The following is a 24,190-nucleotide window of genomic DNA, read 5'->3' as shown; positions in this document are numbered from 1 at the left end:
ATGGTAGGGGAAATAGCCAATAATGCGCTTTTGCGCAAAATAACACCTGGACCTCTTTGGCGGGGACGTAACAACTACAAATAAATAACACCTGGACCTCTTTGGTGGGGACGTAACAACTACAAATAACACCTGGACCTCTTTGGTGGGGACGTAACAACTACAAATAACACCTGGACCTCTTTGGTGGGGACGTAACAACTACAAATAAATAACACCTGGACCTCTTTGGTGGGGACGTAACAACTACAAATAAATAACACCTGGACCTCTTTGGTGGGGACGTAACAACTACAAATAAATAACACCTGGACCTCTTTGGTGGGGATGTAACAACTACAAATAAATAACACCTGGACCTCTTTGGTGGGGACGTAACAATAAATAACACCTGGACCTCTTTGGTGGGGACGTAACAACTACAAATAAATAACACCTGGACCTCTTTGGTGGGGATGTAACAAATACAAATAAATAACACCTGGACCTCTTTGGTGGGGACGTAACAACTACAAATAAATAACACCTGGACCTCTTTGGTGGGGACGTAACAACTACAAATAAAAGGTAAGAAAGCCTTCTAGCATGGAATTCTCCTTTAATCTAATGGGTTGCAGAGCTGGAGAGAGACGGGGAAACCCTGGTTACTGAACAAACACTCTGTTGGAATATCCCAATATAGAGCTAGCTTCAACTGCTTTATCACTTACACCCCCTTTACAAACAGGACCGTGTGTGTGTGTGTGTGTGTGTGTGTGTGTGTGTGTGTGTGTGTGTGTGTGTGTGTGTGTGTGTGTGTGTGTGTGCATGCAACAGATTAATCCATTAGCTGAGTAATGAGATCATGCTCGCGTGATTGCATCAGCTGTTCACATTAAACAAGCATATTAACAGATTATAAGTGTGCGCACACACACACGTGCACGCATGCGCACAGTACACGCACACGCGCGCACACACACACACACACACGCAAACACAGCCGGCCGCGAGACAGATGGCTAGGCTAGATAGACATAATCTGTTTGTTTTACCAGGTTTTTATCCCCAATTTAGCAGTGTTGTTTTCTACTAAAACTAAGACGAAAAATGTTCGTCAACGACCTTTTTTCACTGACGGAAACAAAATAGAAACTAAATGAAAACTAAGCTATATGGTGACTAAAACTAAGACTAAATATATCGTCAATTTCGTCAAGAAATAAAAACTAGACTAAAAGGGACTAGTGCACAAGAGATCCAGTATAAGTCATTTTACACTTGGATGCATGCTGAAAATAGCCGATCTACAAGCTCACAACGCGTCGCGCTGCGAGCTTGTATATCGGCTATTTTCAGCAAGTGTAAAAACAGCCATTACGACGGCATCAAGCCCCGCCAAAACACATTTTAGTCGACTAAATCAACCGTAGATTTAGTCGACTATAAGAATCGCGTGACATTTAGTCGACTAAAACTAGACTAACACTAAAACATTCCAGGTGACAACAATGTGACTAAAACTAAATGAAAACCTTCGACTAGTGACTAAAACTAAAATCAAAATGTGCTGCCAAAAACAACACTGCAATGTAGTAGTTTGTTACGCCAATTGATTCCTCAGTGACATCACTGCTGTCGTCTCCTAGTACTGATACTGACTCACCTGCCAGTGAGTACTAACCTGACTCCGCCAGATGGGGCAGCAGAGAGTACACTGGGTTCCCCCCTCCTGCTCCCATCTGGCAGCTAGAGGCGGGATCAAGGCATACACAGTGCTGCCTTGATCCCGCCTCTAGCTGCCGCTGATTGGCCAGGCCTTTTTGTGGCCGGGCATCAAGTCTGCCTGAGAGTTCCCAGATGGGAGCAGGAGGGGGGAACCCAGTGTACTCTCTGCTGCCCCATCTGGCGGAGTCAGGTTAAGTGAGTAGGGGGATGCCACCGAAAAGTTAAGCAATAAGCCACGAGAGGTCTCAGGCAGACCCGACGTGGAGCGGAGGGTCTTCTATCCCCCCAGCCATTGTAAAATACCCGGTAAGCTGGGGCCTTTTCTAAAACGGTTACAAACATATAGCAATATTAACCTCATAAAACTATTACATTCACAAAAGTAGCTACGCTTTTCGCCACCAGAGCGAGCCACACACTCTTCCTTGTTTTGCTCGGCAAGTAGGCTATGTGACGGGAGAATAGCGCTTGGTGTCTTTACGGGACTGCCTGGAGCCACACATTCACAGTCATATGAGTGCGGGCGGTGCTTACACGCCCGCACGGCCAGCGTGTGTAAGGAAATCAAGTGCTCCCCGGGTCTACAAGGCTGCAGGATGATTGAAGTGATTGAAGGTGTGGATTATCGGTGGAATTTACACCGGTCACGTGACGGTAACCAGCCAATCAGAATCAAGTATTGAGACTAACCGTTTTAGAATGTAATATTTGTGGCAGTCTCCAAATTAGATTTTAACCCATTTTGACCTGGGAAGTTGGAACGATTCTACAAATGTCTTCTAAATCCTGACAGTTTTCTGAAAAACCCTAAGTTTCTATGTCAGTGGTTCTCAAACTATTTAATGTTAAGGACCCCCAGAAGCAAAGATTTGAGCTAAAAACGAAATGAAAGAATATATTCAAACATTTGGGCCACATTGCCACGATTAAAAAAATAAATAACAGACCTAGTGCCGCGCTCATACGGCACTCGGTGCCGCGCTATGACCTTGTAGATCTGCTATTTTTCAACAGCTAAAGCATAACATAATGCTTAAAACACCAAAAGTGGTTCCCGCCCAAAATGGGTTAATATTTCAAAAATAGATTTTGATAAAATAGATGATGGCGTCGCTTGCCAAAAATAACTGACAAGCCAACAACAAGTGGGCATGATGGTTGGCAAGACCGCCAACCCTCCGTCATCACGTGACGGATTCTAAAGCAGACTTCAACCGATGGCAACGCCATCAATGTTTACTTGAAAATAAAGAGGTCGTCTGGTTGCCCCGGCTGCTATTCAGCTGTGAACAGCAGATATAAAGCACTTTATTCTTGCCTCTTTGCACATACATGTATTTCCCACTAATGCACTTTGCTGACTTTGCTACTATTGAATGTCATGAATTCTCTGTCTCTACTGCCCTGTTCTTAGATCTAGTCTTGTTTTGAATGTTGTTTGTTGTGTGTATTTTTGAGTGGTGTAAACCACTCCTACAACTGGCTTTGTTAGTTTACGTGTCTGTCTGTCTGTCTGTTGCTATGGTCACCCAGTTCACACGGGTGTGATTTCATTACGTCAGACATTACGTCAGACCACAGCTGATCAGTCTATATAAGACCTTACACCACTCAGTTCACACGGGTGTGATTTTTTTACTATTATCTGGCTAACAAACCAATTTCACGCAAGGGACAATAAAGCTAACCTTGAGGGATATACGAGACGCAACTGTCCCCGTAACCAAAGCATCACGGGTTCAATTCCCCAGTCACTACAGCCATCATGTCCGTGGTCAGTCGTAGCAACGTTTCGGCCTTTCGGCCGTCTCCAGCCTGAAGAAGGCCGAAAGGCCGAAACGTTGCTACGGCTCTTATCTAAATAAAAACTCTTGAAGCAGCAAGTGGCGGTGTGCAGGTCTCTCCTCCTTCTCCAAAACGTTTGCTGCTCTGCCAGGACCTACACGCACCTGCTGTGAAATTAAACCTGGGTGTGCGGAAGTCATCTCTCTAATAGGTCTGTGGAATGTAAAATAAGACCACCGCTTACCTACAATGTGCTGTTTTCACTGTTGCTACACGTAAAAATATAAAACGAGTGTGAACGTCATATTCATAGCATGAAAATTGAGGTAGGCTATAACATTGTTTTATTGCACAGCCCCAGAAAGCAAAAAAATATATATTTTTTTTTTAATTGAACAGAAATTCAAATTTCACCTATCATAATAGTTATAACTATTTACGTTTCGGGCAAGTGAAGTGGGCATGACCTTTGGGCAAGTAGAACATGACCTGTACTTGCCCGAGTGGGCAAGTAGTGTCAATCCCTGGGTCCCCTACCTGCTGTCTCACTACAGTCTGGATAACAGCACGACTTCAATGAGATCTCATCATGTTCCCATCATTATGTCAAAGTTGTTGTACATGCTTTTAGATTGGCAGATTGGAACAAAAAGTGTCAAATCATGAACGCAGCGTGCAATTTACGTGAGATCTTTCCCGCACTTTCCTACTAGGCTGAGGAATAAATCCCACCCTTTTCACATTGTTATAGCGCCACCAACAGGTGGATTTTTGCAAAACAAAATGCCTCAAATCATCCAATTGCCATCAAAGGCCTAAGAAGAAATGGCACCCTTTTCACATTGGCATTATTATAGCGCCACCAGGAGGCCACAACCTGACCTGCCCTGGTGGAGACCTGTGCCCCGAGGGGCACTTTATCTAGTTGTACATGCTTTTAATCGTTTTCAAGCTGCCCTCATTCGCTAACCGCACGGATGTGTAGTGGTGTGTGGAAACGTGGTTCATTTAGCCAAAACAAATCTCAATGTTACCCGTACAGAAAATAATTCTCAGAAATAATGATCATAATTGGAAAGGCCAAGTCAAAGCGATAGCGTCCACAGAAAGGCCAAGTCAAAGCGATGGCGTCCACAGAAAGGCCAACTCAAAGCGATGGCGTCCACAGAAAGGCCAACTCAAAGCGATGGCGTCCACAGAAAGGCCAAGTCAAAGCGAAGCGTCCACAGAAATAACAAGTTGTAGTTTCAACTACACTGTATACTATGCACTATATTGCAGTGCTTGAAAAAGTCACCAGAATTCTGCTACGGCTGTTGTTGGCTTCATAAATAGTCCCAGAAGATTAGATACAGTGGGATGTTCTTCTACTGACGGAAGAAGAATGCATCCTTCTGATTCTGAACGACCAAGCATCGCGTGAACTATAGGGAAGTAGAGATGCAAAATGTTGACATTTTTTCCCCTGATATAAATCCTACAATGATTGTTTGTAGGGTCCAATCAGTAGTAATATAGATACTGCAACACATTTTTACTTAACTTGTCCTACTCGTTTGCTTTCATTTGAATTGGCAGCCTTCAATCCTCACAAAAAGCCTTTTTCAGCTTCACATTCAAACAGAAATAATTAACTATTAAACTATTGGCTAAACATGAGGATGATTTTTTTGCAGATGCCTATTTTAGCAATATTGTATTTCATTAGTCAATATTTGCCAGATAGGCCCGATAACGATGATTTACCGGACACATTTTTCGTGTAGACCTAAATCTTGTCAACTAAAATAAATAACAGATCTACAAGCTCACAACACAAACTTGTTAGCTGCTGCTCCCAAACTCAAACCATAGTAATTTACACAGTGGCCAAAATACTGTGTGTACTACTGAGCACGCTCCAAAAGAGCCAACACACCAAGCAGGAAATAATTATGTCACCTTTCCATAGCCGAGAGAAACAAGTCATTTCACAGTAGAAGGGTGACATGCATCTGCTGTTAGTTAGCAGGACACTGCACTCCACCACTAAGACAACCATCTGCTGTTAGTTAGCAGGACACTGCACTCCACCACTAAGACATGCATCTGCTGTTAGTTAGCAGGACACTGCACTCCACCACTAAGACAACCATCTGCTGTTAGTTAGCAGGACACTGCACTCCACCACTAAGACAACCATCTGCTGTTAGTTAGCAGGACACTGCACTCCACCACTAAGACAACCATCTGCTGTTAGTTAGCAGGACACTGCACTCCACCACTAAGACAACCATCTGCTGTTAGTTAGCAGGACACTGCACTCCACCACTAAGACAACCATCTGCTGTTAGTTAGCAGGACACTGCACTCCACCACTAAGACAACCATCTGCTGTTAGTTAGCAGGACACTGCACTCCACCACTAAGACAACCAGCAACACTCTGATGACATTCCTTTAAAGGGTAAGACCACTTTTTTTAGAGGTTTGGGTTGTTTTCTTACCTTATTATGGGCAAACTAGTCCATTCCATGAGTTATTTCGCTCCGTTGTGTTGTTTATTAGAAATTTGAGAAATAAACTAGAAAAAGTGCCCTTCTGGGCACAGGTCTCCACCAGGAGGATAGGACTGTGTGAGATGTTTGGCAAAATGTTTAGGAGTAATATAAACATGTTTGCCTTTGATGGCAATTGGATGATTTGAGGCATTTTGTTCCAAAAATGTGTTTTGCAAAAATCAACCTGTTGGTGGCGCTATAACAGGCCAATGTGAAAAGGGTGGGATATATTCCTCAGCCCAGTAAGAAAATGTGTGAAAGATTTCACGTAAATTGCATGCTGCGTTCATGATTTGAGGCTTTTGTTCAAAACGGGGCAATCTTGCAAACTGTGAAAGCCAATTCTAGCCAATTAGGATGGAATATGAAATATCGGACAGATCCGACTTGAGCACATGACCATAGAGATACTGTGTAACGATTTGTGAGATTTTTGGACAGAATCTGGAGGAGTAATATCAAAAAATGTGTTTTACAAAAGTCGGCCTCCTGGTGGCGCTATAAAAGGCAGATGCGGAAAATGCAGGTCAAAGGTTTGTCCTTGGCCTCTAGGGAGTGTGCATGCAACGTTTCACGCAGATCGGTGCAGTTTTAGGTAAAACATGTGAAAAGCTGCCTCATGGTGGCGCTATAACAGGCCGTTCTGGAAAATGCGGGGCAGAGGTTCATCGTTGGCATCCAGGGAGTGTGTGTGCAAAGTTTGGCATCGACCGGGTTAACGGTGCCGGAGATTAGCTGGTAACAGACGGACGGAAGGAAGGACGCACACACACACGGACGGAGTGCAAAACATACTCTCTCCCCATGCCTTCGGCCTGGTGGAGACAAAAAGTCGCTCATTGACTTCCATTGTAACAGGGAAACAGCTCTCAAAGTCAGTCTTTTAGCACATGAACCAACGCAACAAAAGCTGATTCTGACAGTTTATGACACCAGGAAAACTCATACGGTTTTATTTTCGTCTTTTAAGATAGATTTATAAAGTTACTATTTTAGTCGGAGATAGACTGAAGCAGTGCTACGGCGTTCCCAACTCTCGCGGGTCGTCTTGCGAGGTTTCGTTTGTAAACAGAAGTCTCCACGCTGTTTGAGATGCATCCAGCTGCAGCCTCGCATATGAGCAGTCCCAGACACAGACACTTTACACACTTCTTCTAAAGTGTCTTCTAAAGTGTCTCCCTCAAACACGTCCATTGTGTATGTTTTTAGTGACAAGCGGACGAGATCAAATCCATGTGTTTACATCCCCGTCATTTCCAATAAGGAAGTGGTGTACCGTTTTGGTCCAATCAGATCGTTTTTCACAGCAGTGATTCGGTCGGTGTAGGCTAGAGACCAGCGGGTGGCGGATTTAGCCGCGGTTGCCGCGGGTGAACCGCAGTTTAGGGTGGATTAGGGTCAATTCAATATATTATAAATTAATATCGGATAAACCGCGGGTGAAATAATGCTGGAAATAATAAATGAATGGCAGCCATCTATCTATAGGCTTTATAACTTTTAAAACGGAAATAAATTAATGATATCTATCTATAGTCTTATAATATATTTTTTAAAAGGCACAAAATCTCAGCATGCGTGCGTTAGTAGTATTTTAATATTTTCCATCAGGCACAAATTAGACGCCTATATTGGCTAAGAAGGACCACAACAACGAGTGGGCTGCTAGCTGCTAGGCTAACAGGCAGCTGAGAGTATGAAAGAAACTTACAACTAACTGAAACAGAAGGGAAGAATATAAGTTTGGCGTGGGACTCGGTGCCATGGGACTGCATGGGAGCGAGGGCTGGATATATGCCACATGAAAAGACGTTCGTTGCGATGTGCGAACGTGACTGACTGAACGGACGGCAGCCTTGTTGCCATGGAAATGGGAATATACAACCGTAACTTTGGTGAACTGTCGGCAGTGGTGAGTGACACAACTTATAAATAGCCGATCTACAAGCTCACAACGCGTCGCAGCGAGCCAGCGACGCGTTGTGAGCTTGTAGATTGGCTATCCCTGCAGCGGATTTCGGGTGGTTGCGGATATATCAATTGGATTAATTAATTAATGCGGTCGGATAACGGGCGGATCATTAATATGTACGGGCGGATTAGGGTGACAAAAAAGCTCATCCGCAGTTCTCTAGTGTAGGCATACCTACCGGATCTTCTTTCTACACAAATTAGTCAAAACAAGACAAAGTTGACATTTTTTATTAAAAATAAAACCGTATGAGTTTTCCTGGTGTCATAAACTGTCAGAATCAGCTTTTGTTGCGTTGGTTCATGTGCTAAAAGACTGACTTTGAGAGCTGTTTGTTTCCCTGTTACAATGAAAGTCAATGAGCGACTTTTTTTATTTCTCAAATTTCTAATAAACAACACAACGGAGCGAAATAACTCATGGAATGGACTAGTTTGCCCATAATAAGGTAAGAAAACAACCCAAACCTCTAAAAAAGTGGTCTTACCCTTTAACGAACACGACACAGCAAACTCTGTTCTCACGTGCACACACACACACACAAACGCACGCACACACATGCCCATGATGCCCATGCCAATACCTCGCTGTAAGGCTCTCCTCCAGAACTGAGTCCTGATATCTGGAGAGTAAAATGGTAAATGGTGCATTTATATAGCGCTTTTTATCCAAAGCTTTTCACATCGATTGTGCATTACATTCACGCACGCACGCACGCACGCACGTACGCACAGTGATTTCCCTCGGGCCAGTCACACACACATTCATACACCTTTGCATAGATTGTGTGACATTCACACACACACACACACACACACACACACCAAGCAAGGCACCACCAACCTGCACATTCAGGAGCAATCAGGGGTTCAGAGACAAGTTGCTCAAGGACACTTCAACACTAACTCTGGGGGAGCCCACAGGGATCGAAATGGGAACCTCACGGTTTCCCTTTCCGGGCCGGCCGCTCTACCTCCTGAGCCTCTGGTGACACCGTGACAAAGCGGATGACTCACAACACGTCGGTTGGGTTGAGAAACGACACAAAACAGGTAGACCCGGCCGGCTGAGTCCTAACAGGCCCATTGATACAATATTACGCACTGCCTTTCCAAATGCCTCGAGGCCCCCATGGAAGTTCAGTTCAGTTCAGTTCCCAGGGTTTGGTTGGTGCCGTGACACAGTTAATCTAGTGTGCCATTAAACAACAGCTCTAACATGCTGCAGTGAAGCACGTTGGAAAAACCTGCTTTTCTCCTGACAAACTTTCAAGTTTGATCCATTGATTTGATTCGACTTTGTTCTCTGCAATTAATCCAACCTAAGGAAGGAGCGCTCTGGGACCAACTCCAGTTGTAATGCCAGTACCTTGGTCAAGGACACTGGACCCAGACTACTGTACCCAGCATGCATGTCTGCATGTTGATGTGGGAGGAAGCCAGAATACCACTAGTACTACCCTGTAGAAACCCCAACGTAAACGCACGGGACCGTGTGAACTTGTCGTAGGAATGTAGATGTAAACATTTAATAATACCCCTTTTATAAAAGAGTATCTCCTCTTAAATTGCAGTACAGCCATTTCCTCTGAGATCATCTCATCCGTCACACCCCTGTGGTGCCGTTTAGTTTCACTCTGTTACTGTCCCATTTGTTGAACTGATAGGCTCAAGTCCTTCTGAGTATGTGTCCTACAGCCTGCCTTAACAAACTGAACTGATAGGCTCAAGTCCTTCTGAGTATGTGTCCTACAGCCTGCCTTAACAAACTGATAGGCTCAAGTCCTTCTGAGTATGTGTCCTACAGCCTGCCTTAACAAACTCCACACAGAAACTCCACCTCTTCTCGCTGTGAGGCAACAGTGATAATTAACCACCGTGGCACCCATTATCATATACCCACATCATGTCACCCACATATCTACGCAATACGCATATATATATGTTATACTTCTTCGACATGTTTTTTTGTTTTTGTTATGAGTAAGTCTTTATCCGTCGATCTTTCCTAAGGGCACCTCACGCCTTCCTGTGAGGGGGAAGCACATTTACAAACATCACTCTCAAGCATTTAATTGTGGTGTGTTTTGGGCGAGATTGTGCACATTCATTGCAATGTGTCAGTCTGCCGCCCCAGAGAGTTATAAGACATGGTCAGCCTTTAGAAATGTGTGAGAAACAGGCTATTCTAAAAACAAACCACATCCATTTCTGTGACAAGCGGTCGGTGTCATCTGTGTGCAGTATAGTAACAGTATATGAGGTAGCTACAAACGGACGGTGTCATCTGTGTGCAGTATAGTAACAGTATATGAGGTAGCTACAAACGGACGGTGTCATCTGTGTGCAGTATAGTAACAGTATATGAGGTAGCTACAAACGGACGGTGTCATCTGTGTGCAGTATAGTAACAGTATGTGAGGTAGCTACAAACGGACGTGTCATCGGTGTGCAGTATAGTAACAGTATATGAGGTAGCTACAAACGGACGGTGTCATCGGTGTGCAGTATAGTAACAGTATATGAGGTAGCTACAAACGGACGGTGTCATCTGTGTGCAGTATAGTAACAGTATATGAGGTAGCTACAAACGGACGGTGTCATCTGTGTGTAGTATAGTAACAGTATATGAGGTAGCTACAAACGGACGGTGTCATCTGTGTGCAGTATAGTAACAGTATGTGAGGTAGCTACAAACGGACGTGTCATCGGTGTGCAGTATAGTAACAGTATATGAGGTAGCTACAAACGGACGTGTCATCGGTGTGCAGTATAGTAACAGTATGTGAGGTAGCTACAAACGGACGGTGTCATCTGTGTGCAGTATAGTAACAGTATATGAGGTAGCTACAAACGGACGTGTCATCGGTGTGCAGTATAGTAACAGTATGTGAGGTAGCTACAAACGGACGGTGTCATCTGTGTGCAGTATAGTAACAGTATGTGAGGTAGCTACAAGCGGACGGTGTCATCTGTGTGCAGTATAGTAACAGTATGTGAGGTAGCTACAAGCGGACGGTGTCATCTGTGTGCAGTATAGTAACAGTATATGAGGTAGCTACAAACGGACGGTGTCATCTGTGTGCAGTATAGTAACAGTATATGAGGTAGCTACAAACGGACGGTGTCATCTGTGTGCAGTATAGTAACAGTATATGAGGTAGCATGTTTGGGAAATAATGTCTAGTCTGCCGTTTCCCAAAAGTAACAGGTTAATCGTCGGTCATCTCAATGAATGTGTTCAATTCACTAGGAATTGGATTGGTTATTTTGGGAGGGGGGGGTCCCCAACAATGTTCCCCCAAACCTGCCCCCAAACGGCTCAGGAACGTCCCGCGCAGAACAACAAATGTGTTCTCACTCAACAGTAAACAAACCAACATACAGTATAGCCTACAGGCTATCTGCACATTTATAAAGTGTTTATATTTAATGACTTTTAAGACCATTTTAATACCAAATCAGCCAAATTGTCAAATATTACGTAAGAAAGGGGCAAACATGTGAGCTTGTAGATCAGCTATTTTCCACAATATGTATCTGTGATTCTGTAGAGCCAACTTCCGAGTCAAATGATATGCCTCCAATACCCAACTAGTGCCAACGATATGGCCTCATTTGGCATATCGGGTCATATCGGGTCATGTTGTGTCGGTGAAATGTCTACCGATTATGAGGCTCCAACTCGTCTCTTGTTTGGAAGTTCATTTGAAAAACAGCCTATTTTGTCTGTGCCAAACTGAGCTGGTGTGTCTGCGTCACTCCAAACTACTCTTTTAAAAAATATATATAAACATAAGTCTTGAATAAAGTCATTGGTTTAACCCATTTTGACCTGAGATCAGATTCTAAAAATGTCTTCTACATCCTGAGAGTTCTGAAAAAGCTATGTTTCTATGTCAGTCTTTCTTCGATTTTTCAAAAATAGCAGACCTACAAGCTCGTAGCGCGCCACTCGGTGGCGCGCTACGAGCTTGTAGATCTGCTATTTTTCAATAGCTAAAGCATAACATAATGCTAGCACCAAAAGGGGTTCCCGCCCAAAATGGGTTAAATAAAAACTCAGCCGTCTGTATACTACTGTCACGTCCTGTACCTTTAAATAATCATAATCGGTGTAATTATCGCGTCCTGAAAGGTTTGAGAACCCTTGGCCTAATGCATATCAAACCGTGGGTGCTTGAAATTAACATGCGTGTATCGTTAACCCCTTCTTATCTGCTGTTCAAGGATAACGGGCAGAGTAACCCAGAGTGGTTGTTGTGGGTTTTTTTGCACGCACGCACGCGCGTCGCACACACACACACACACACACACACACACACACACACACACACACACACACACACACACACACACACACACACACACACACACACACACACACACACACACACACACACACACACACACACACACACACACACACACACGCTCCCTGCCTGTCATGCAACGGACTCTAGAGACCACCAACCCACCACTAGAACTATTCTTACCCCCCATGACTCAAACTGACCGTCCAGGCGTCCACTCACACTCACAAACGACTAGAGACCACCATGATACTAGAACTATTCTTAACCCGCTGAGTCAAACTGCCTGGACAGCACGGGCTCTGAGACAGTCAGACACTCACTGTAACACTCACAAAAAGTGTAAATGGTGCATTTATATAGCGCTTAAGTTTTAACCAAAGCGCTTTACACATTCAGAACGTGGAGGAAACTATGCAAGGCACCAACCTGCACATCGGGAGCAATTAGGGGTTCAGCGTCCTGCTCTTTCTATGGCATAGGCAGCTCCCGGCAGGATCCGCCGGGAGAATCTAGACGCAGCTGCGTGACATGAGACTAATTAATTCGAGCGACAGAGAGAGAGAGAGGAGTGTGTGTGTGTGTGTGTGTGTACGGGTGTGCGTGTGTGCGTCAATTTAACAAAGGTGCAGACGATCAGAAATCAGCAGAGTGATCGACGTTTGCGCTACTGTATGCCGAATTGAAGTGGACTCAGCCCCAGACTTTTTTTTTGTCCCTGGAAATAAAAACGTCTGGGTTTCCGGGGCTACTAGCCCGGGATCAAACTACTGGCTGCTACCGGCCACTCTACCGCTGACCCACTGCCGCCCAACAAAGACATACTTAGGACCCCCACTGGCTCAAACTGCCCATCCACTCACACTCACAAACAACTAGTATAAGATAAGATTACCTCACTGCATCTCAACCTCAGGTCCGGGACCACCAGGGGTCTAAATGGACCCTTACGGGTCTTGAAAGCCAGATCGCGGCATTCACATTATTAGCGTTTATCGTGATAAAAAAAGAAATGCTCCCAATAATCGTATGGAATTTATCGTGAAATTGTCCCCAGTCAGTCACACACTAGTGAGTTATAGCTTTTGGTGAGCTGCAAAATCAGCACCACTTGGACCCTCTATATTTGATCAAACAAACCTGTAAAGAGTCCATGTGGATGGATACTCCTCCATTACCACATCACCTGTAAAGAGTCCATGTGAATGGATACTCCTCCATAACTCCATTACCACATCACCTGTAAAGAGTCCATATGGATGGATACTCCTCCATTACCACATCACCTGTAAAGAGTCCATGTGAATGGATACTCCTCCATTACCACATCACCACCGAGGCAAGAACGTGATGTGGTTGTAACATCTCCCTTACGACAGACAGGAACTTATTGACTAAACAATCTACTGGACCCATTAAGTCCTGGAACTCATACTACTGTATGTCCCAATACCATTCGCTTTTAACCACTTGAACCATTATTTTAGCTTTAGATGTTGGAATAAAGCAGATATAAAAGCTTTTTTTTTAATCGTGAAAATGTGGCACAAATCTTTGCTTCTGGCGGGGTCCCTGGAACAAAGCATCTTGAGATGGGGGTCTGCTGCCAAATACATATCATTCTGGGGGTCCTTGACATGAAATAGATTGAGAACTGTCTGATATAGAAAGATATTTTTCGTCTTTTTTCCCCATACAACTCATGATTTAGAAGACATTTGTAGAATCTGGTTTGAAGCAGACTAGTGGAAGGGGTGAGAGAGATATTATACACACTCACACACATCGCTGGTGGTGACTCTGCTCACAACAACCATAACATGAAGTCAGAATAGGACACAACATATTGACCCCCACCCCTCAATCAATCAAATCAAATGAACTAAAACACACTAAAAGTGTAATGTGTTTAGTTAAATAATGACTAACATAATTCATAAAGCACTGATAACAGCCTTATATCCACTCAAGACAGCGGTTTTCAACCAGTGGTCATTGAGGGGGTTCCAGGTGGTCCCCAGACCCCAGCTAAATGATGGAGAGTTGGTAGCTATGATGGACCCTTATAGATCTTTAACTCATGAGTGTAAAATGATTTGTGTTAAGCATGCATTACTTAATTTACAAGAAGTGCACAGACACAATTAGAGAATGTAGAAGAATTGTTATTTTTGTTCAACGTTTTGCCGGTTATCTCTCTCCTAATGGTACCAACATCAATACAGCATGGAATTGTGGACAACAATCCTCATCAACAACAACACACAAAATATGCTTTAGTTTGGGGTCTGAGGGGCTTAAATCTCAACAAATGGTGTTCCGTGTGGCTCAAATGCCGAATAGATAATGACCCTTGCTACCATGAAAAGGGTTTAAATTAAAACCACAGGTTTTAAACTAAACTACAAATGACACCGAGAGAATAAACACACCACTGACAACTGCATTGCAGATACACTGATGATAACTTCACCGACAGGCTAACGGCTAGCTGCTAACTAATTAGCCGCAGCTGCAACTTGTTGTTGCTAATTGCACTTGCACCTCCCTCCTGCCCCCACCTGGGGCTGGCCGTCAGGTGACCGTTATCCAGATGTTTACGCGGTGAAACAGCTGTGTGTTTGTGCTGTGTGTAGTGTTGTGTTGTACCTGTCTGTGCTGCTGTAGTAGTGGGCTCTGAGGATGCTGCTGCCGTTGCTACAGCGGTCGCCATTTTGGTTCTGTCTGGCTCTGCCTGGGTTGCCAGACATGACAGATTATTTGCGTCAGAAATAAGTAATTTTTTTTAGTAGGCATATTAGTGATTTGAGATTAATCTCGGTCCGATTAATCCATAATGTATTCTATTTATTCATATCATTGCGCTTTTTTATTATTTATTATTTTTTCATTGTGGATTTTATTTATTTATTTGTGATTTTTATAAATTTTTTGGAGGGACTTCCATAGTCTATCTATGAAAACAAGCCCAAAAGAAGCTTGATTGGTTGATTGAAATATGTATTAACAGTTTGCAGAATTACAGTACATTTCAAGCACAACTGTGAGTGGACGACCCAATAAAGCATTACACTTGTTTACAAGAGGGTCCACCTTGTTTAATTCATCAAAACATTTAGAGACGTACAAGCAAAAAAAAGAGAAAACAGGAATTCATCATAGAGGAGGTAAAAAGGGAAAAGAAACATATGCTATACAGTGAGGGGAAAAAGGGGTGGGTGGTGGGGGGGAGGGTCAGATTGTACGGGGGCCATTGAGAGCTGTTTTGAAGGAGTCAAGGGATTCGCATGTCTAAATGACTGTTGGTAGGACGTTCCACATTTTGGTGGCATAGGAGCGAAAAGAATGTAGTCCCTTGTTTGTGCCGAATCTGGGTTGCACAAGGTCTGTTGTTTGTTGCACTCCCCACTCCATGTTTGACAGTGGTGTATAAAGTACATTTACTCAAGCCCAACTAAGCAATTACAATTTAGAAAGAAGCCCAAATAAGCAACTAGAAACAAGCCCAATTAAGTAACTATACACTTTAGAATCAAGCCAAAAAAACATCAAACCATCAATAAAAAAAAGATGAAGTAATAAGTATAAGGACCACAATGGAAACAATTAAGCCATGGGCTTTCTTGGGTTTAAAAACCTCTTAGCAGACCTTTTATTGAACTGTGCTTTCCTGTGCTTTTTTTCCTGCAAACTGTTAATAAAGTATTCAATCAAAACGGCAACCCGCAACAACTAAATTAACAAGAAACTTCAGAGAAAAAACAAGCCCAAGGTGGCTTAGAACAAGCGGACATGGCAACACTGCTGCTCTTGCCTCTCATCATTCACAACACGCTGCCTGTTTAACCCTGTGCTTTTAACACAGTACCATCTAGCGGCCAACACCGGAAGTACACGCTGTACACTTTCTAAACAAGACAAAACTAATACATTAATGTATTAATGATGATGATGAAGATGATGATGTGATGATGATGATAATAAAAAGCTGATTGATTGATTGATTGATTGATTGATTGATTGATTGATTGAACGAACATTGTATTAACATTTTGCAGAATGGGTACAGTTCAAGGGAGGCCTACAGGTCAAAACAAAACTAACTAGATAAAAAAAATCACTAAGACTTGTTTACATAAGCGTCCTCCATGTTCAATTCATCAAAACATTTAAAGAATACTATGATACTATACCAGTTTCGAATTGCAGCTGCCCGTAAGTGCTCTTTGAGAGCGATTTTGAAGGAGCCACATTTCTTGTAAATTAGCTTGAATTGTGGGTTGCAGTTGTTGGTTGTTTATATAGTGTAACTCTGAAAGAGGCTAGCCATCTATTAGTCTCTGTCATGTCTGTCTGTCTGTCTGTCTGTCTGCCTGCCTGCCTGTCGAGCTAGTCTCTCAAACAGCTGGACAGTGTCAAATATCTTGAGCTTGTTTTTCAGTAGGCATATTCAACTTGAATCTGGAGCACTTTTCAATCATGAGATTTGGTGTGGAGGGAGGGAAATGTACAGTCCAGTCTCTCTGTCCAGCCTACTCAAGAGGGTTTAAGAGGTTAATGACTTTTCGAAATCTTGTGCTTTCTTGTGTGATTGTAATATTTCCATGGTGTTGTCACCAATAATATTTAGCATCTTAACTAATAGACCTATTTATTAATTGGTGCAGTCATTTCCCTTGGAAAGAAATTCAAGCATAAAGCAACAATATCCACACACACAATATATAAAGCTCACCAAACAATATTGCTGATAGTTTTTGAAAATATAGCTTTATTCATTTGAAACGTTTTAAATTGTAATCTTACACATAATAAAAGATTCGAACTGGTCTTGCAGTTCCATCATTCCTGTGAACAAAGTGGAAATGAGCAGCTTATAAAACGATTAGTGGTAGTCAGTGGTGCAATTATACGTGATGTAGATTACAGGTGTGGGCAACTTTGACGATGGCGAGGGCCAAGGTATTTCCACACTCACTCCAGAGGGCCACACACAGTGCATATGACTGTCGTATAGCAAAAATAGCCGATCTACAAGCTCAAAACGCGTCGCATTGCGACGCGTTTTGAGCTTGTAGATCGGCTATTTTCAGCGGACAAGATGTGTCCGTGGCAAATACTTGGCCTTGTCCGTGGAAACTTTTACAGTTTTACACACCATTATATTGTTCTTACTTTGTATATTGTGTAGATAAGTACCTATTCAAAAGAAAAAAACAAAAAACAGATTTTCCAGAAATATGTGGTTTTCAGTTCTTAGGAAACTAGTGGAGTCAAAAGTATAATATTTGTCTTTGAAATGTAGTGGTATCCAAAGTATCCAAAAAAATACAAATACTCAAGTAAAGAACAGATTCTTAAACGTTTTTCCTTTCTTTAGTACATATATACTTGACAAGTAAATGTACTTAATTTGCGTCCAGCCCTGGACAGAACTCGCGTGCCATGAAGACACGAGACGGCAGCAGGAGGTCAATAATAAACACAACATTCATTGCATTCTAACGATGCTTAAGTGGGATTTCTTTGGCAGGTGAAGATGGCTCTCCTTCACGGGTCCGTTTACATGTACAAAACTTAAGACAATATTTCACCTCCATCAAGGTGGAATTAATCCTTATCCGATATTCTGAGCACGTAAATAATAGGCAAACATTCGCTGAACAAAACCGACCTACTACTAAGCTACTGTGGTAGTGGCGGCGTGTTGTCGCGACACTGTTGTGAGCTTGTAAATCTGCTATTTTTCGGCTAAGACGTTTGGTGGAGAGGGGAAAAACGGAGGGGACCTGCACCGGAAAAACAGACGCCCCCCCGCTCAGTTTTTCTCGATTTTACTGGTTTCTCGATTTTACTGGTTCCTCTATTTTACTCTAAGGTAAAGGCCAGGGTTTAAAGTGGTTAAATATTACGGACGGCTTTTATTATATTTTATAACCATGTGTCAAAGAGGTCACAAAGAGGAGAAAGTTGTTTATTTTACACAATATGGCACCTTCTGCTTTGAGCCAACGCTGAAAACAACGACTCGGATCTCATGTGTTCGATGTGTCTTTGAGTAAATGAACCTAACTAGCCAAACACATCACAACGAGACACGTTGCCATCTTAATGTAGAGCGTCTATTTTCGTCTATTCATCATAGTAACAAAAAGGGACATTTATTTCCCCGCTATCTCTTTAAGACAGTGGTTCCCAAAGTGGGGTCCGGGGACCCCTAGGGGTCCTTGAGGGAGTTCCAGGGGGTCCCCAGCTAAATGATAACCAAATGGACCCTTATGGGTCTGTAACTCAAGAGTGTACAAATGGAACCCATTTGTACACTCTGAGTTAAATTAACTTTGATTTTACAATATGCATTGGGGTCCAATAGACAGATATGCCATTAACCCATTTTGGGCGGGAACCCCTTTTGGTGTTAGCATTATGTTATGCTTTAGCTATTGAAAAATAGCAGATCTACAAGCTCATAGCGCGGCACCGAGTGGCGCGCTACGAGCTTGTAGGTCTGCTATTTTTTGAAAAGTCGTGAAAAGCCTAATTCAGGTCAAACCCCGGAGGACCCTTGAATGAAAATGGTTGAAAATCACTGCGAGAGCCGTAAAAAAAAATCTCTTATGGGGGTCCTTGGCATATATTTTCAAATGGGGGGGGGGGGGGGGGGGGGGGGGGGGGGTTGTCAGCAGGCTAATTAATGAGTATCATTTTTGGGGGTCCTTCCTTGACGTGAAACAGTTTGGGAACCAGTGCTTTAGGATGCTAGAGGGCAGATCCTCTTCCTCTGGCGCGGGGCAGCGGTCGCCTTGGTTACGGCATCCTTCAGGATGTCGGCCAGACACTGGCCGGGGTCCGAGGCGGTGGAGGAGGAGGAGGAGGAGGAGGAGGCGGGGTGACAGCACTGGCGCACCGCAGGGGACGCCGACGGCTTCCTGGACGAGCACAGGTTGCTGGACATTTTCCCCAGCTGTCGTTCATGGTTCATAACAAGGAAAAACAAAATACACAGAAAATGGACATGACATGACAGACATGGGAAAATGACATGCAAGAAGTGTCAGCGTTAAGCCATTAATGCCGGTGTCAGGTCTAATTTGATATGATCGTGATCACTGGAGACGGGCTCCATTTTCGTCACCGCTAAACCCCTTATCCCTAAACTTCTTTGCCTTTTTTTAAATATTTTGCAAAACATTTTTGAATAGTTCAAATGGCCAGTCTACAAGCTCACAGCGTGTCAATGTAGATTGGCTAGTTGAACTATTCAAAATGTTTTTCAAAATAGTAAAAAAAAAAAAGGTAAAAGAAGTTTAGGGATAAGGGGTTTAGCGGTGACGAAAATGGAGCCCACTATCTATCTACACCCTCATACAAACGGGTAAAAAACTATCTAGTGAGAGGACAAATTACGTGCACGACAACATATGTACTTTTATCTTTTGTGCCCCTGCAGTTATTGCTATGTGGGAAAAACTAAAAGAGAGCAATATTAGAAGTCTGTGTGTCATTGCTGCCCGAAAATAAACAAGTTCATAAGAACACTACTCAAGAGAGTGCGGATATTCCTTTCTCTATATACAGTAGATCTAATTTTATAATCATACGAGTACATTAGATTCTGATTTGTGTATCATTTAGTGTCAAACTAATGTCGCCGTAGCTTTAGGATAAGATATTGAAGAGATGACATTTCCCATGTCAAATAAGTTAACCCATTTTGGGCGGGAACCCCTTCTGGTGTTATGCTTTAGCTATTGAAAAATAGCAGATCTACAAGCTCATAGCGCGCCACCGAGTGGCGCGCTACGAGCTTGTAGGTCTGCTATTTTTTTTAAATCGAAGAACCACTGACATAGAAACAGCTTTTTCAGAAAACTGTCAGGATGTAGAAGACATTTTTAGAATCTGATCTCAGGTCAAAATAAGTTAATAATAACAAAGAGAAAGAAAGCCAGCTGACAGAATAATGTTTTGAACTTACAGGCGCCTCTCTAAAACAAACAAGCTGATAAACGCCACCAAAAGCTGACAACCTAGTGACGGAGACGACCAGATCAACCTAGTGGACCCGAAGACGACCAGATCAACCTAGTGGACCCGGAGACGACCAGATCAACCTAGTGGACCCGGAGACGACCAGATCAACCTAGTGGACCCGGAGACGACCAGATCAACCTAGTGGACCCGGAGACGACCAGATCAACCTAGTGGACCCGGAGACGACCAGATCAACCTAGTGGACCCGGAGACGACCAGATCGACCTAGTGGACCCGGAGACGACCAGATCGACCTAGTGGACCCGGAGACGACCAGATCGACCTAGTGGACCCGGAGACGACCAGATCGACCTAGTGGACCCGGAGACGACCAGATCGACCTAGTGGACCCGGAGACGACCAGATCAACCTAGTGGACCCGAAGACGACCAGATCAACCTAGTGGACCCGAAGACGACCAGATCAACCTAGTGGACCCGGAGACGACCAGATCAACCTAGTGGACCCGGAGACGACCAGATCAACCTAGTGGACCCGAAGACGACCAGATCAACCTAGTGGACCCGGAGACGACCAGATCAACCTAGTGGACCCGGAGACGACCAGATCAACCTAGTGGACCCGGAGACGACCAGATCAACCTAGTGGACCCGGAGACGACCAGATCAACCTAGTGGACCCGGAGACGACCAGATCAACCTAGTGGACCCGGAGACGACCAGATCAACCTAGTGGACCCGGAGACGACCAGATCAACCTAGTGGACCCGGAGACGACCAGATCAACCTAGTGGACCCGAAGACGACCAGATCAACCTAGTGGACCCGAAGACGACCAGATCAACCTAGTGGACCCGGAGACGACCAGATCAACCTAGTGGACCCGGAGACGACCACATCAACCTAGTGGACCCGGAGACGACCAGATCAACCTAGTGGACCCGGAGACGACCAGATCAACCTAGTGGACCCGGAGACGACCACATCAACCTAGTGGACCCGGAGACGACCAGATCAACCTAGTGGACCCGGAGACGACCAGATCAACCTAGTGGACCCGGAGACGACCAGATCAACCTAGTGGACCCGAAGACGACCAGATCAACCTAGTGGACCCGAAGACGACCAAATCAACCTAGTGGACCCGGAGACGACCAGATCAACCTAGTGGACCCGGAGACGACCAGATCAACCTAGTGGACCCGGAGACGACCAGATCAACCTAGTGGACCCGGAGACGACCAGATCAACCTAGTGGACCCGGAGACGACCAGATCAACCTAGTGGACCCGAAGACGACCAGATCAACCTAGTGGACCCGAAGACGACCAAATCAACCTAGTGGACCCGGAGACGACCAGATCAACCTAGTGGACCCGGAGACGACCAGATCAACCTAGTGGACCCGGAGACGACCAGATCAACCTAGTGGACCCGGAGACGACCACATCAACCTAGTGGACCCGGAGACGACCAGATCAACCTAGTGGACCCGGAGACGACCAGATCAACCTAGTGGACCCGGAGACGACCACATCAACCTAGTGGACCCGGAGACGACCAGATCAACCTAGTGGACCCGGAGACGACCAGATCAACCGTTATATTCTTGTCTTTGGTCAAGGCCGGTGAATGCACTGAGCCTGTTACGCAGTGGTGGAAAAAGTATTAATTTTTTTTTACTTAAGTAAAAGTACCAATACTGCAATATAGAACTACTCCATTACAAGTAAAAGTGCCAGATTCAAAATGTACTCGAGTAAAAGTACAAAAGTATTGGCATCAAAATGTACTGAAGTACCAAAAGTAGAAAGTACTAATTATGCCGACTGTCCCATTTCATGTTTTCAAATGTCTAAAAATCTTTTGAAAATAGCTGATCTACAAGCTCACAATGTGTCGCAGTGTTTATTTGTCACTGACGAAAAAACTAAATAAAAACTATGGTGACTAAAACTATGACTAAAATATAGTATCTATATAGCAATTGAAACCCTGTCTGACTCTATATAAACAGGTCAGACACAAAGACTTATCAATAAATGCTTTTCTACTCACCTTCTGACGAATACATGCAGTCCTGCTGTCTGCCGCTAGAGAGCAGCATTGAGTTACTAAGCCCTGGATAGGGAAGCCCACAGGGAACCTGCAATGGCAACAACAGTCACACAGTGGTTATGTTCTGCTTGACATTATTATTCACCTATTCTTCATTTGATTAAAAAACACAGCACCGCTATGCTATCATATAGAGCAGTGGCCCTCAAACGTTACAGAGAGAGAGAGAGAGAGAGAGAGAGAGAGAGAGAGAGATCAGACTTTCTAAAGTTTATGCCACTATTTTTATTCAATAATTAAAGTTTCTCATGCAGATAATATAAAGCTCCACATTGAATTGAATGAGAGACAGAGAGCGAGAAAAGGAGTGAATGATAGAGACAGACAGTCCAGCAGAGAGAGAAAGAAAGACAGACAGACAGACAGACAGACAGACAGACAGACAGACAGACAGACAGACAGACAGACAGACAGACAGACAGACAGACAGACAGACAGACAGACAGACAGACACAGACAGTCGCGGTATATCAGTCTGGGCTGGCTCCACTTGGATTTAATTTCCCGGGGGGCGGGTTCCTCTTTGACGCAATTGGTCAGAGCTACTGTCAGTCAAAGGTCTCAAGCATTGAACGTCACTGTACCAAAGCCCGCCCATATTGCATACCGTGTCCCGATTGGTCCGACCTGTTCTCGGTTGTAGGAAAGAGGCGTGCTACTGAGCCTCGCCAGACCGTAATCCGCTGGTAGGCATTTCTTTTTTGCCAACGGCTGATTCGGTCTGGTTTATTAACCAGGCTAAGACAGAGGGAGGTGACTGGACATGGTTTATATGATTCTGTCCCTATCGGTACAGACGGCGCCGAGTCGACTGGAGGTGAAAGTAGCCGAACTGCATGAGGATACGCAAACGCAGCGCTCTCGTGGGGGGCGCAGCACAAACATATCATGCGTAGGGCAACCAAATGGAGGCACGTTTACGTGTTTACATTTTAGAATATGAGCACAGGCTCGGGGCTTGGAGAGCCCGTGCACTCGCTCTCCGGTCTCGGCTCCTCCAAAAGCAAATTTTGTGGAAAAAAACGATTTAATCTGGAGGACAGTGTGTGTGGAGTGAGCAGAGGTTTGCGTTATTGGAATTTGGCTGTAGTAAAGTAGTCAGCCAGAAAGGCAATAAGAGTAACCTCGCGTCACCAGACTTTCCAACTCGGAGGAAAGCCTGGTCTGTGTTTCTAAGGGGTGATTCACACTATGGTCCCGGGTGCGCACTCGGGACCACTTGTCAGATGTTGTGGTAGTGTGAATGATGCGTACCGTTCCCGGGAGCGGATCGCCCAACCGTCCCCGAGACCGCATGGGGGGTGGGTCTCTGGACCGTTGAAGTGTATTCAGATACGGATCGTTCCAATGTGAATGCATGCGTACCTAAAGAAGGAAGTGGACTGTTTTTTTTTAGAACGTGACTTGATCTCTAGTTGACGAGCCAAGCGTCAACAAAAAAAAACACAGACGCTGCACGACGCGTAACACCAGCTCATTTCTCAACGCCGCCCCTCTCCTGTTGAATCTGCTATACGCGCAGCACCGCAGTACGCGCTGATCTTGGACTACACGTGGCTCTTGGGCTTTGCTTGGCAAAGTTTCCAAAGTAAAACAAAATAATAATAATGCTAAAGTAGAATCCATTAAACTAATATCAAACACGACACTGGAGCACAGAACTGACTGACACAGTGAATAGCAGGCAGGCTGACAGTGAAGTAGTATAACGGCAAAGAGCCAAAAGAGGCAATGCAATGCAGTGTGTCTGGATTTATTGGAGA

At 44.2% G+C, this 24,190-nt stretch overlaps 2 protein-coding genes across 2 annotated transcripts in view; both read right to left on the bottom strand.

The window, feature by feature from the left end:
• The window catches only part of LOC306925168 (phosphatidylinositol 4-phosphate 5-kinase type-1 alpha-like), a 40,899-nt gene extending 25,851 nt beyond the window's left edge, over positions 1-15,048 (bottom strand). Inside the window, exon 1 of the mRNA XM_079503858.1 lies at positions 14,965-15,048. Within this exon, the coding sequence (XP_079359984.1) occupies positions 14,965-15,028 (64 nt within the window). The 5' untranslated portion in view covers positions 15,029-15,048. The remainder of the gene's footprint in view (positions 1-14,964) is intronic.
• Positions 15,049-17,066: 2,018 nt separating this feature from the next.
• Positions 17,067-24,190, bottom strand: part of ecm1b (extracellular matrix protein 1b) — a 36,579-nt gene continuing 29,455 nt past the window's right edge. Inside the window, exons 10-11 of the mRNA XM_079502758.1 lie at positions 22,368-22,455; positions 17,067-19,279 (exon numbers count right to left, since the gene is read on the bottom strand). Of these exons, the coding sequence (XP_079358884.1) occupies positions 19,067-19,279; positions 22,368-22,455 (301 nt within the window). The 3' untranslated portion in view covers positions 17,067-19,066. The remainder of the gene's footprint in view (positions 19,280-22,367; positions 22,456-24,190) is intronic.

Source organism: Electrona antarctica (assembly GCF_951216825.1).
Source record: "Electrona antarctica genome assembly, chromosome: 6".
Taxonomy (NCBI): domain Eukaryota; kingdom Metazoa; phylum Chordata; class Actinopteri; order Myctophiformes; family Myctophidae; genus Electrona; species Electrona antarctica.
This window is presented reverse-complemented; position numbering and strand designations above follow the sequence as displayed.